Source organism: Camelina sativa, chromosome 5 (genome assembly GCF_030686135.1).
Source record: "Camelina sativa cultivar CO46 ecotype springtype chromosome 5, ASM3068613v1".
Lineage (NCBI taxonomy): Eukaryota > Viridiplantae > Streptophyta > Magnoliopsida > Brassicales > Brassicaceae > Camelina > Camelina sativa.
Window position 1 is genome coordinate 31,983,743 of NC_141884.1, and position 12,795 is coordinate 31,996,537.

Consider the following 12,795-nt stretch of genomic DNA (forward strand, 5'->3'; position numbering starts at 1 on the left):
CTTTAAATTTTCTACAAGTGAACTTCATCACGTGTGCTCCGTGATCTTCTGTCACGTCTTCTTCCGGTTGTACAGCAACCTCCTTCCACTCATTTTCTTCTAAGTGAACATTCTGTTTTTCCTTTTGGTGTCCTCTTGATCACCAAATCTTGGAGTGAACTCTTTCACGTCTTCTTCGGTTGTTTTTGCAACCAACTAATGCTCTATTTTTCTCCGAGGTAAGCATCCTCTTTTGTTCCATTTTTCTCCCGCTCCAGCCACGAATTACAGATGGGACCAGGCTAGATAAGTTCAAGTCGCGGCTTGCTTCTCATACCACTTCTTAAACCTTGCCTTCATCCTTGGCTCTGGTTCCCAAGTCTGCTCCTCAACACCATCACAGTCCCAAAGGACTCTCATCAAAGGAACCTTCTTCTTCTGAAGTTCCTTAATCCTCCTCTCGAGAACCCTCACTGGTCTCGCCTCCAAAGTCATGTTAGGCTGAAGATCTTCAGGAATCTTAGCCAACAACTGATCATCCTCACGGAGACACTTCCGCAACATAGACACATGGAAGACCTTATGGAACGCACGCATAACCTCAGGTAACTCCAGTCTATATGCCACTGGTCCAACTCGCTCAATCACTCTGATCGGACCCATATACCTCAGACTTAACTTAGTCTCAGTCAATGACCTGTTCGGACCCTGCAACATGGCCATCTTGAGGTACACTCTGTCTCCTACCTGAAACTCAAGATCTCTCCTCCTCCTATCAGCATAACTCCTCTGCCTATCCTGAGCCTCCTTCATGTGCAGCTTGAGAACCCAAATCTTCTCTGAGGTCTCCTGAACAAAATCCGCCCCAAACATGCTCCTCTCCCCCACCTGAGTCCAGCATAAGGGTGTACGACATGGCCTCCCATACAAAGCCTCATAAGGAGCCATCTTAATACTCGCCTGGTAATTGTTGTTGTAAGCAAACTCTACAAGGTTCAGGTGATCTGCCCTATGGCCACCCCTACTTGAAAATACTAGATATCCATCTAGAAGCTTCATAACATCACTTCCCAAAAATATTCTCATTCGCATTAAATCGCCCCCGACAAAGCAAGTCTCCAACTTATCTCCTTGGAACTCCATCCTGGGAATACTTGATAGACATGTTTTCATCAAGGGTATCAATTCCCTATGCAGTTGTAGTACAAAGGGTTATCAATCCAAATGGTTGTCTATTGCTAGCAGGAAGGATATGATCAGTACAATACAAGTCAAGCCAAGCATATAGGGTTTTGATTCTAACAGTCCTAAAATAAATGAAAGAAAACAATATAAACAAAGAAACTACACGACCTAAGCAATCGAGTGCAGGATCGAGTGGGGTGATCGAGTAAGCAAGTGAGATATGAACAGCTCGAGGTATCACTCGATACAGGTTATCGTGTACCTGATCGGGTAAGTGATCGAGTAAGTAAAGAAAATGCAAACAATTAAAATACGAAAGTTCCTAAGGATGGGGTAATCGAATCCTAAGTATTCTTGACCAATACTGATGCCTTACATGCCTCAAGCAATTATTTCCTAGACAATGAATCTCTAAAACCTTGTCACCACACTCTCGCACTAGCAAAAATCAACCTTGAACACATCACCACACTCTCGCACTAGCAATATGAACAAGCAGACATTAAGATCGATTCATTATTGTTAGTAGACTCGAACTCATCTAATTTCTTACTCAGGGTCAAGTAAACCTCTAGCATTGGCTAAATCAAGCATTTTATCTACTCCTTTCGGCATGTAGCATTGGTAAACACCCTAGATCTAATCTCAACCTCTCGGTCTGTTGACAGCATTAAGAACACCAACCTAGAAGGAAATCTATCAATCATTTACAATCAAACTAAGGCATCCTAACCGATCAAGAACACAAAATCATCTATCCTATCCCTAGAAACTTTACTACACTACTCGGACATGATAACAAGAAATAAAGAACGAAAATAAATGAAAATTGCATTGTATTAAAAAATAGAGTAGAGTAGAAAGAGTAAAAGATAGAAATCTAAGAAAACTACAAAATAAAAATGCAAAAAAAAAGGAAAATGTTTGAGTCGCTCAGTTCTCTCACAGAAGCTCTCGCTCTCTGGTTTGAGGGTCTGCGGCATGCTCGTTTGCGAGCTAGGGGAAGAGGGGTTTATATATGGAAACCCTTTTGACCTAGCTTCCCAGACCTGCCTGATGGTCTACTCGATGGGGTATACGAGGGTGAAGTCGGGTTACTCATCGGGTGGATCTTCGGGTTGCTCTTCATGCTCTTGGATCCTCCTCGATTGTGTTGGGGTTCGGACTTGTTCTTGAAGCTCGATGGCTCCTTCGGGTACATGCTCGGGTTGTCCTTGTTTTTCCCCATTTTTGGCTCTTTAGCACCTGTTTTCATCCAAAATATGCAAATGCAGAAATACAACACCCTAAATGGTCTAAAAGTGAATTCCTACAGTTAATGACCTAAAAATGCTAAGTTAGAGATATGAACAATGCAAAATTGGACAAAAAAGGATGCTAAAAACATATAAATTAGAGTGTTATCAATACTCCATAAAACACTATCCTACTTGATCACTCATGGATCAATCACCTAAACAACACGCTTGTGCTTTTCCTTAACACTTACTGCGTCTCCACGACATAGAGAAGTCTATTTCCATTCAAGAGCATGTCCTAGGACCGTATACGCTCTGATACCAAAATGAAAGGACCGACCTTTTTTTGTAAAATAATAAATATATAAATATAATATAATAAATAAACTACAACTAGTGGTTACATACCCACTAGCCACCTAACCACAATCACAACCAACAACAGAATAGCAATAACAATATCCAATAAATATAAATATCCAATATTCATGACATAACCAATATCCAAATAACCAATCATCAGAAAACATGGAACCAGCAACCTAGCAATGTTTCTAATGACTCAACTTTATCAACCTAACAATGTCAGACAACATCCAATCGAGTTCCTAGAACATCCTCCTCTTCATTGCCTTGATTCCACGATCACACTTTGCATTTACCTGCACCACAAACACAAATTGCAATGCATGAGTATTTTATAAACACTTAGTAAGGCAGTCCTCCCATCTACTGGCCTATACACACAAGCAATAGAGTCATCTCTAACCATCAAACAACAACCGGCAAACAACATATAACAAACCAGGACTCTGCATCGACCGACACCAACATGCATCGACCAACACCGAATGGGGATGCATCAACCGACGCAGGGTTGCATCAACCAATGCTCGATGCACTTGCATCGACCGACACTCTCACTGCATCAACCAACGCATGCTCGACATCACACGAAAATCCTAGAGTTTTACGCACCGTCCTCGCACTTGCATCGACCGACGCAAGATATGCATCGACCGATGCAATGCCGATCATCGTGTTTTCCCCGAAGCTTCTCGCTGGATCTTGGTTCCTACAACCACAAAAATCGATCCCAAGCCACGAGAAAGCTTCCTAGCGTCCAATACAACAATCTAACATGTCTAACAACACACAACAAGCAAATTAGAGAGTTCTCTAGCTTAGATAAGCCATGGTCATGTACTTACCTTTGTCAAGATGAAACTGAACCTCAAACAAGCAAAACAACACTCCTAGGAAGCTCTTACAACGATCCCAGCTACAGATCTCCACAGGAACGCCTCCAATCTCCGAAAATTCTCAAGAACGCTCAAGAACAGCTTTTCTCTCTTTTCTTTCTCTCAAAATTGGCTAAACCCGACTAATGAGACAAAAACTCGAGTTAAGGGTTTCCTAACCCAAAACGCAGCGTCTAACTTAAGTCAAAACGCAGAAAACCGAACCTGCATCGACCGATGCACCTTCTGCATCGACCGATGCAACGCCCAAACCGGAATTTTGGTTCACGGATGTTACATTATATGTCGGTCTGAATTTACAAATGAGATTGTTAGGGTTTAGATTTTACAATTAGAATGAAATTATATATCGGTTTGAGTTTTTAATGTTATAATAATATATACAGATTTTGTTTCCTTATTTAATAAGGAGTTGAATAAATAGATTCTTAAATGTATTATGACATGTCAGATTCTTATTGGTTAAAATCTGTAGTATTATATTACACTGTGGAATAAATACCCTTCAGCGGTTTGGCCATATGAAATTTGGTTATAGAGAAATGATTCTTGTGTTTACCATTGTAATTGACCAGAAAAATCCTTGTACATGCCCGAGCAGTTTCAGTTTGGTGTAGGAAAATAGCACAGGGAGGAAATAACATTCCTTATGATGGATTAATTCTTCTCCATAAGAGAACTTTTATATGCAGCCATGTTTAGTGTTTGGGCACGGGACAATGAATTCTTCCACAACTCTATTTATTATTCTCTAGATCTAGAATAATGGAGAGAGTTGTGGAAGTGGTCATTATCCCTTGCCCAAATGCTAAACATGGCTGCACAGAGAAGTCTCTTATGGCAAAGAATTAGTCCATCAGAAGGATTGTAATTTCTCTTTATGCTATTGTCCTACACCAAACTCCAATTACTCGCGCATATAAAAGGATCTATCTGGTCATTACAATGCTATTACAAGGATCATTGCCTTATAATGACATTTCAATGCCCAACCGCAAAAGCATTTATTCCACATTTTAACATAACAAAAAAAGAGCAAGCTATATCTCCACTGGTTGCAGTCCAATATTTTGAGGAGGCACATGATTGTATTTGACTACAAATTGTATTGCACCCTTTGCTCTAGGAGTTTGAGAGGTTTCCTATGATATATCATGCTCGACCGCATGTAACAGTAAGATGTTTGAATTATCGGAGATGAATAGGATTCAGAAAGTGAGCTCCCTAACTCCAGAGAATGACTTCATATTTGGTTCTTAACTATTTCATGAGTGAGTGTCCTATATCGAAGATAGAAATTTGCATACGCGAGCAAAAAAGTGATGAAGATGATGGTGATGAAGAAAAATAATCACATATCATATGCATTGTATGTCGTTCTTCTAATGGTGATCTTATTAAGATATGCCAAATTTTATTAAATTATATAACCAGCTTTTTCATGATTAAAATTAATAATAAAACATCTAAATTTAAACAAATATAAATGGTTTTTGTAAGTCAAATTTAGAAGAAGATTAATTTGCTTATCAGAGAAAGCCCAAACTTATATACTGAAATAAATGATCATACAAATCTGTTTTTAGTGATGTAGGTTGATGCTTCCAATGAAGGTAGTAGTAGCAAACTAATGAATCTGTTCCAGATACATAAGTGGAATTATATGGTGAGAAATCAAGATTTGTGTTATGTATGTTTAACATAAAGAAGAGGCAAATTACACACATCGTTTTTAGTGATCTGTAGCTTATATGTCTTTGATCGGCAGATTGTGTGTGGTGGTACTTCATGATGGGTAGCTTTGGAAATACGTACATATAAAAGAATGGAAAGCAATTTGTGTAATGTCACTGGTTAAAAGAGAAAATGTGGTTAATAATCGGGAAAAATATCATTAAAATCCCGAAGTCTACATTTTTCGTTGATTTAAATCCCAAACTCTGTTTTTGGAGGGAAAAAACACTAATTATTTATTGACTTCCAAATAAATTGCAAACTCTCATTGACCTAGCCTTTTGAAACACAATATTAAATGGTCAAATGGAGAAATTAAACGGGGTTAATTATCTGTTAACGAGATCCGTTAATAGCAAAACGTTGCTGTTTATAACACCCTAAAACCTCCAAATTAAGAAACCGATTCTCAATTTCCCCAATTCACAAACCCTAATCGATCTCAATTTATCTTTTCTTCTTTAATTGATCTTTTCTTCTTCGGTTTCTCTCTTCTTCTTCGAGTTGACGAGATGAGTTCTAGCTCAAAGACATCGGTGGTAGCTTCGTTCGACCGTGGAGTGCCATTGAAGTGTGTTTGTGGAGCCGGTGTAACAATCTTTACATCGAGAACTGAAGAGAATTCGTTCTTCCGGTGTATAACAAAAAGAGATCTAGAATCTTCTCGTCATCGAAGATATCATGTTCGATTAGGGTTTGATTGATTAAGGTTTGTGAATTGGGAAAATTGAGAATCGATTTCTCAATTTGGGGGTTTTAGGGTGTTATAAACAGTATCGCTTTGTTATTAACGGATCTTGTTAACAGATAATTAACCCCGTTTAATTTCTCTGTTTAATGCCGTGCCTCAAAAGACTAAATCAACGAGAGTTTGCGATTTATTTGGAAGTCAACAAATAATTGGTGTTTTTGTCCTCCAAAAGCAGATTTAGAGTTTTAAATCAACAAAAATGTAGACTTGGAGATTTTAATGACATTTCAAATCAATTCAATGTCAATTATATTTTAAATCAATTCAATGTCAATTATATTTTAAGCATAGCTTTTCAACCAACAAAAAAGAACCATAAACATGGACTCCAAACCAAAACCAAACAAAAGTTTTGCTTGTTCCAACTATATATATCCACAGTAAGAAAATTTGGCTTCTTCTTTGCTGATAAATGAAATCCAAAATTAAGAAACTTTGCTTCTTCTTCTTGCTCTTCTGAGTAATAAATGATAAAATAGACACTTGCCAATCCAAATTGCATTAGCTCAAAAATTCTCTTTAATCTACATGAAGTCAAAGTCGTCCATGGCATCATAAGGACCAGCCACAAGATCGTCATTGGGCTTATCTACAATCAGTTGTTTCTTCTTCCCACCTGATGAAGCAATGCAAAACCATTTTGTTGGTCACAAAAATGGATTCAGAATAAAGATAAACGGATATAGGCAGCGGCATGAACTAAGCTATAGACAAAACTCGAGACAGAATATAGAAAGTGTCTGTTAGTGCACATACCAGTCTTCTTTTTGCCTGCAGCAGCTTCTTTCTCGGCCTTTAGTTTTTCATTTGTTATCGCTGTAATGGACGATGCAACATCTTTAACATCTGCTGCTTTCATGTTGGTCAGTGAAAGTCTCATGATTGCTTTGAGTAGTGCAATATAGTGATAACTTTTCTGCAACAGAAACCAAAAATATGATTTTTAACATGCCATGAAACTCTGTTATAGGCCAACAAGAATAAAGGTGTAAGACAGAATACAGCATACCTCATATGGTTTGATTTTATGAGAAATCATTTCAGCATATTCCACAAAATCGCTTTCAGACTTTGGGATAAACATATCAAGGCTTTTTCCTTCATCCTTCACTCCAAAGAGTTCAGCAGTTGACCGATAGTCAGCTTCCTCAACAAGCCTGCGATAGGAAGAACATGACACATCAGACCACACAGACCTTCACAACATTTGTGTCTGTGGGAAAGTGAAGTAGTTATAAACTCTCTTACCTCTGCTGGCGAAGTTTCTCAGCTATAGGATCTAGAGATTCTTCCTTTGGTGTTTCTTTTGGAACTTCGACTGCTTTACCCTTCTTTTCAACAGTTTTCTTAGGAGCCTTCTCAGGAGCAGGCTTTACAACAGGCGGCTACACACAAAACAACAAGAGATGGAAACGTAAAATGAAAAACTTTCTGATCCTCAAACCAAATTATGTCCAATAGAAAAACATTTTTTTAGAGTAAAAACGAAGTAATAATACCAAAGCAGGTTCATCATCATCCTCCCATGAATCCTTAATCTCATCTTCATCCACATCTTCATCGTCCCAGTTACTTTTAAGTTCAACTTTTGCTGGAAGTGGTGCAATTTGCTCGTCCTCTGAAATCATAAAAGAGAAACCATAAGAAACAGAACTCCAATAGACTACCCGCAAGTAATGTAAAACTCATCATCTTGGAGTAAATTATATTCAGACACACAAAGAGAATATAAGAGAGGACACTCTAGAGCATAGTTCTCACCCCAGTCATCCATATTTGCTGCCACTTATCGACCACAACCACAAGCTTCTATCTGAGAAAACCTGCCAGACAAAACATAAACATTCAGAAACATGCCGATTCAATCAAGCCTACAGTACTGATCAATCCAAATATGTTGGAACAAACAAATCCTACAACAATTCTCTATAAGCTTTGCTGCTAACACCCAACTTATCATCATAGGCAGAGCATACTCATACCATTACTTTGCAAATCAATTTCATATGCTAATAAGAACAGCTATATCTAAACTTGACCACAAGTTTCATGACATAAACCCTTTAAAGGATTCAACTTTTGATAATCTGTAATCGATAAAAAGACTTTTTTTTTTTTTTTTTTGATAAATTCCGAAACTTTTACCATGAATTTAGGGAAATCTTAAATCTACTCTTAAATCGTAAGCATGTAGAATCAAGATCATAAATTGGAGCAATTCGATAGAAACCCACCAATAGAATCAGTAGAATCAAGATCTAGAAGTGAATTTAACTTAGAAAGGAGAAACCTTCAATAAGAAAACATACCGAGAAAAGGGTTTTTGTAGCAGAGGATGTGAAATCGCAAAAAAAAAAAAGGTTGAAGCGTTTCGTTGGGATTGTGAAGTCTCCGATGTGGTGGTTTAGCTTCAGAGGTGTACAAAGGGATTTTTATATGTGCGTTGTTGTTTTTCAACTTTTTCTTGTGTGGATTTAGGTTTTTTTTTTCTCCTTTTCTCGTTAGATTTATGCTTTTTTTTTTTTTTTGATAACATCAGATTTATGCCTTTTTTTTTTATAACATCAGATTTTATGCCTTTTTTTTTTTTTTTTGATAACATCAGATTTTATGCCTTTTTCTTTTTTCTTTTTTTCTTTTTTATCAAATATACCTTTTTCGTAAATTCTTCCAATTTGAAGGAAAAAAAGGAAAATTGAAAATAAAAAATAAATAATTGAATTATTGTCCATCTATGAATTCTATATTTATATTTGGTCATATATGCTTTAATATCATTTAAATCCCATTATATCCTCATATTTTAAAAAATCTTGGACAACTATAAATTTTTAAATAAAAAAATTCATTTATTTCGAAAAATATTTTGGAAAACATATAGGGCCAAAAAAATATACATTTTAGTATAACCTCTATAAATTAATAATGTTGGGATCATGGTATTTTTAAAAATTTATACTAAAATTAATTTATCTTTTTTTTGTTCAAAAAATATTAATTTATAAAAGTATTTTTTTTAATTGTTAAAATTCTTGAAATATATGAATTGAATAAAAATGATAAACCATAAGATTAGTGTTTGTCTGTTCTAAAGTTTTTAGTTTTGGAACTGAAAATTTTAATATTTAGAAAAAAAATATTTACCAAAAATTACAAATACAATAGATAAGTTCACTTATATACATGATCTAGTGACTTCAATTGTTGTATTTTAACAATCTATAAGACTTTCAAAATGATTTTTTTAAGAATTTGAAATCTTAAATAAAATTTTGGTTATTTTTATGACATGTTATAGAGTGTACTACAATATTATAATTCGGAAAAAATAAAACAATTTTTTTCCATTCTCTCGCTTACAAAACATGAGTTTTCATATAATTGTTCTATCCTCTTAAATAAGTTTAAATCAAATATTTTGTATATTATTCTTCAATCTATTTGTTTTATATTCTTCTTTCATAACTGTTATATAATTTTAAATTACATAGAATTTGATTTCTATTTTTTTTTTGTAGAATATATAGAAAACTAAAAGATAATGCTTTCTAAACATTTTAGAACATGAGTAAATGTTAGAAAACATATTCTAATTTTTATAGATAAAGAGCAAACTATAGAATATGTATTCTAAATTTTGTAGAAATTAGTATTCTAAAATCCGTAGAACATAAATCATTTCTAAATTTCGTAGAACATGTAAAGTATGTAGAAGACGTTATCTAAATTTTGTAGAACATGTACAATGTATAGAATACTAAACTTGATAGATCATATTTTATCCATTAAAACGGCAACAAAGACGATATATTTTCGACGTTATAAGGATTTTAATGTCTTCTTCATCAATTTCCAAACAGAATGTCTAATTTTTTTTGGAAAAAATCGGCTAAATCAATTGCAAAGGATAATTTAGGAATAGTTAACATATTGTTATAGAATGCTTAAATGGACAATAACTCAATTATTTATCTTTTATTTCCAATTTCCAAAAAAAAAAAAAACAAGAAAAGTGTATAGAGTAGTAGTAGTAGACCGATCTGAAGCCAAAATCTCGATTTTTTGGGTATTTTTTAAATTATGTTAGATTCATTCGGTCGAACCGATCACAATGGCCCAAATATATCTATAAAATTTTTTAAAAAATTAATAAACCATGAAGTAATAATTAAAAATACAAAAAAAAAGTTAGATGATACTATGTATGTAGAAATTTTGTTGTGATACATAAGTTACTTGTGGAATCGTAAAGTGAAAGAAAATAAAATGGAGAGGTGCAAGAAATGACACTGTTTCCAATAGTTAGCTTTTTCTAAGGGTAAAGTAAAAAAAAATATTACTGCTAATCATATAAAATAAGCTGTTAAATACCCGTTTAATTGCTTAATAAATTGACCTTTTTAAAAGTCAAAATGCAATGTCTGTGTTTGTGCGTTTTCTTTAATATATTGTACATTTATTTAACTGCTAAAATATTTATGAGATCACATTAGAAAACGTTAATGCGCCTATATAAATCTCAACTGATTAAATCGTTAATATTATATATATGAAATCATATAAACATAATAATAAAATAGTTGTTATTCTATTTAAAATAACAAGTGCTAATTAAATGGCCTAAATTAGCAATAGGTTCGATCAAGTCCGACATATTTTGTCAAACCAACAGGGGATAGTTCTTGACATTCTTGTCGATGAAATAGTTTCTACTGTTATTTGTAATTGGATTCCCCTAGCTGCTAGTTTTGGCAATTACCGTTAAAATAATGTGTCTGTGGCCCTTGACTCCCAGTAACCCTCTTTTCATACAAACTCATCTTCTCCATATTCATAAGATGCATAATAGCCAAGAAGACAAAAGAAACACAATGAACGTGAAGACTGAACCGTCAAAAAAAAAAAAAAAAAAAACTCTAAAAACAACCGTCAAGAATGGCATTCAAGCCTGTGTTAATTAGTTGGTCTGTTCCTTGAAAGCTGGAGGTGGCATAGCCCAGACATGCTTTCTGCAAGGGCTATGGCATTATCATCAAACTCATTATTTAAAAAACTCGATGCCGTGATTGTGGTTAAGCTTCGACGTCTTCATATTTGGACAAGACTGACCTACAACTCTCAATTACTCTCCTGAAAATGAGCAGTATGTAAACCTCGAGGTCTTCAAGCAATGGATCGGAAGTTTGATAACTGCGTGTGCAACTCCCTCACCTGTTATTGGATAGCACCTTGTAAGTCGAAGGCTTCTCAGATTACTTAAGCTACAAATAATTGTGTAAGTAAAAGTTAACAACATACGCTGCAGAAGATCTTATTTTTCTCTTCATAACTTTGCATTGTTTAAATTGGGACGTGATCTCTCACGTCTCATGCCGCTACCTAGTTACTGGTTTACAGCTCTCATTGATTCTATCTCGATGTATCCTATCTAGTCTTTTGTGCCGTTGGGGTTTACCCATCTTTGTAACCTTGTTAACTTTTTAAACTTTGAGATATTTGAATCTCTTCTTGTATTTGCTTTGATTTGATTGAATGAAAACTTATGATTGTCCAAAAGAAAAAAATTGGGACAAAGTAGAAAAAAAAAATTGATCTCCACAACAACTGCGTGTATATGTAGTTAAATCATTAATTATAAAATAAACCAAGAAAAACCAAAATTCTCATACTACTGATAAACTATTAAGCATGTTAATAATCAAATAATTATAATAGGTTTCAAGTAGAAAATTTCAACTATAAAATGAAGAGCAAATAATAAGGAGCTATGAGTTATGACTTATGAACAACCCTGTCTACGCATTGCTGAAAAAGTCACAATAAGTCATGGCCACCTAGCCTTCTTCCAAATGATCAATGTGATACATATTAATCATAGCCGTTTTCTACCTATGGATCAAAGTCACTAAATTACAATTATCTAGGTCCTTATAGACTATAGTGATACATATTTACGATTTTGGTTTGGGCGATAAAGTACAATAATAAAAATAATCTCTTGAGCATAGCCCATTATTTAAATCAAAAGTTCAAAGACAATAAGGAGTTGAAACTAAAAAATAGTACCAAGAGAAAAGAGGAGACATGAACAAGTTCATAAATTGACAAAACCAACATGTGTTCGAGATTCAAGACCAAGTCCGAGATAGTACTTGAATGTCGTCACCGGCGACCAAGTCATCGTCTCAATCAGAATCGATAAAATTCATATGAAATGGGTAACCATTTACTCTCTTCCTAAGATTCTGGATGTCTTGTATAGCACAGTCGCCAACGGGCATGTGATCACTTGCGATGTTTACCTTCAATGTCTTTAGCTGTGGGCAAGCGTGGATCCAGTATTAAACATAAGCGTGCTGAGACCTCAATGGTTTCAAGCAATGGAAGTTTTGCGATTGCGTTCACAATTCCTTCGGTCGTCATACATACTAAGTGAACAAGACATTCGTACTTCTCAGCTTACTTGATCTGCAAATAATTGTGTTTCGAGTTAAATCATAAACTAAGAAGAAAGAGAACAATAATTAATTAGAAATTGTGATACTATTTATTAATCATCTCAGAAGCATGTAAAATTAAAAAGAGCCAAGAAATGCCTTTGTTTTTTTGATCGGGACGATTGACTAGTACATGACTCAAAAGATCC

At 34.8% G+C, this 12,795-nt stretch overlaps 1 protein-coding gene across 1 annotated transcript; it reads right to left on the reverse strand.

Moving 5' to 3' along the window:
• Window positions 1-6,363: 6,363 nt before the first annotated feature.
• Window positions 6,364-8,694, reverse strand: LOC104787622 (uncharacterized). The gene is made up of 7 exons (XM_087450980.1): window positions 8,459-8,694; window positions 7,911-7,972; window positions 7,649-7,767; window positions 7,398-7,534; window positions 7,159-7,306; window positions 6,906-7,065; window positions 6,364-6,765 (listed from the first exon to the last, which is right to left on the reverse strand). The coding sequence occupies exons 2-7, from the start codon at window positions 7,921-7,923 to the stop codon at window positions 6,674-6,676; spliced, it is 669 nt and encodes a 222-aa protein (XP_087307106.1). The 5' UTR covers window positions 7,924-7,972; window positions 8,459-8,694; the 3' UTR covers window positions 6,364-6,673.
• Window positions 8,695-12,795: the final 4,101 nt, after the last annotated feature.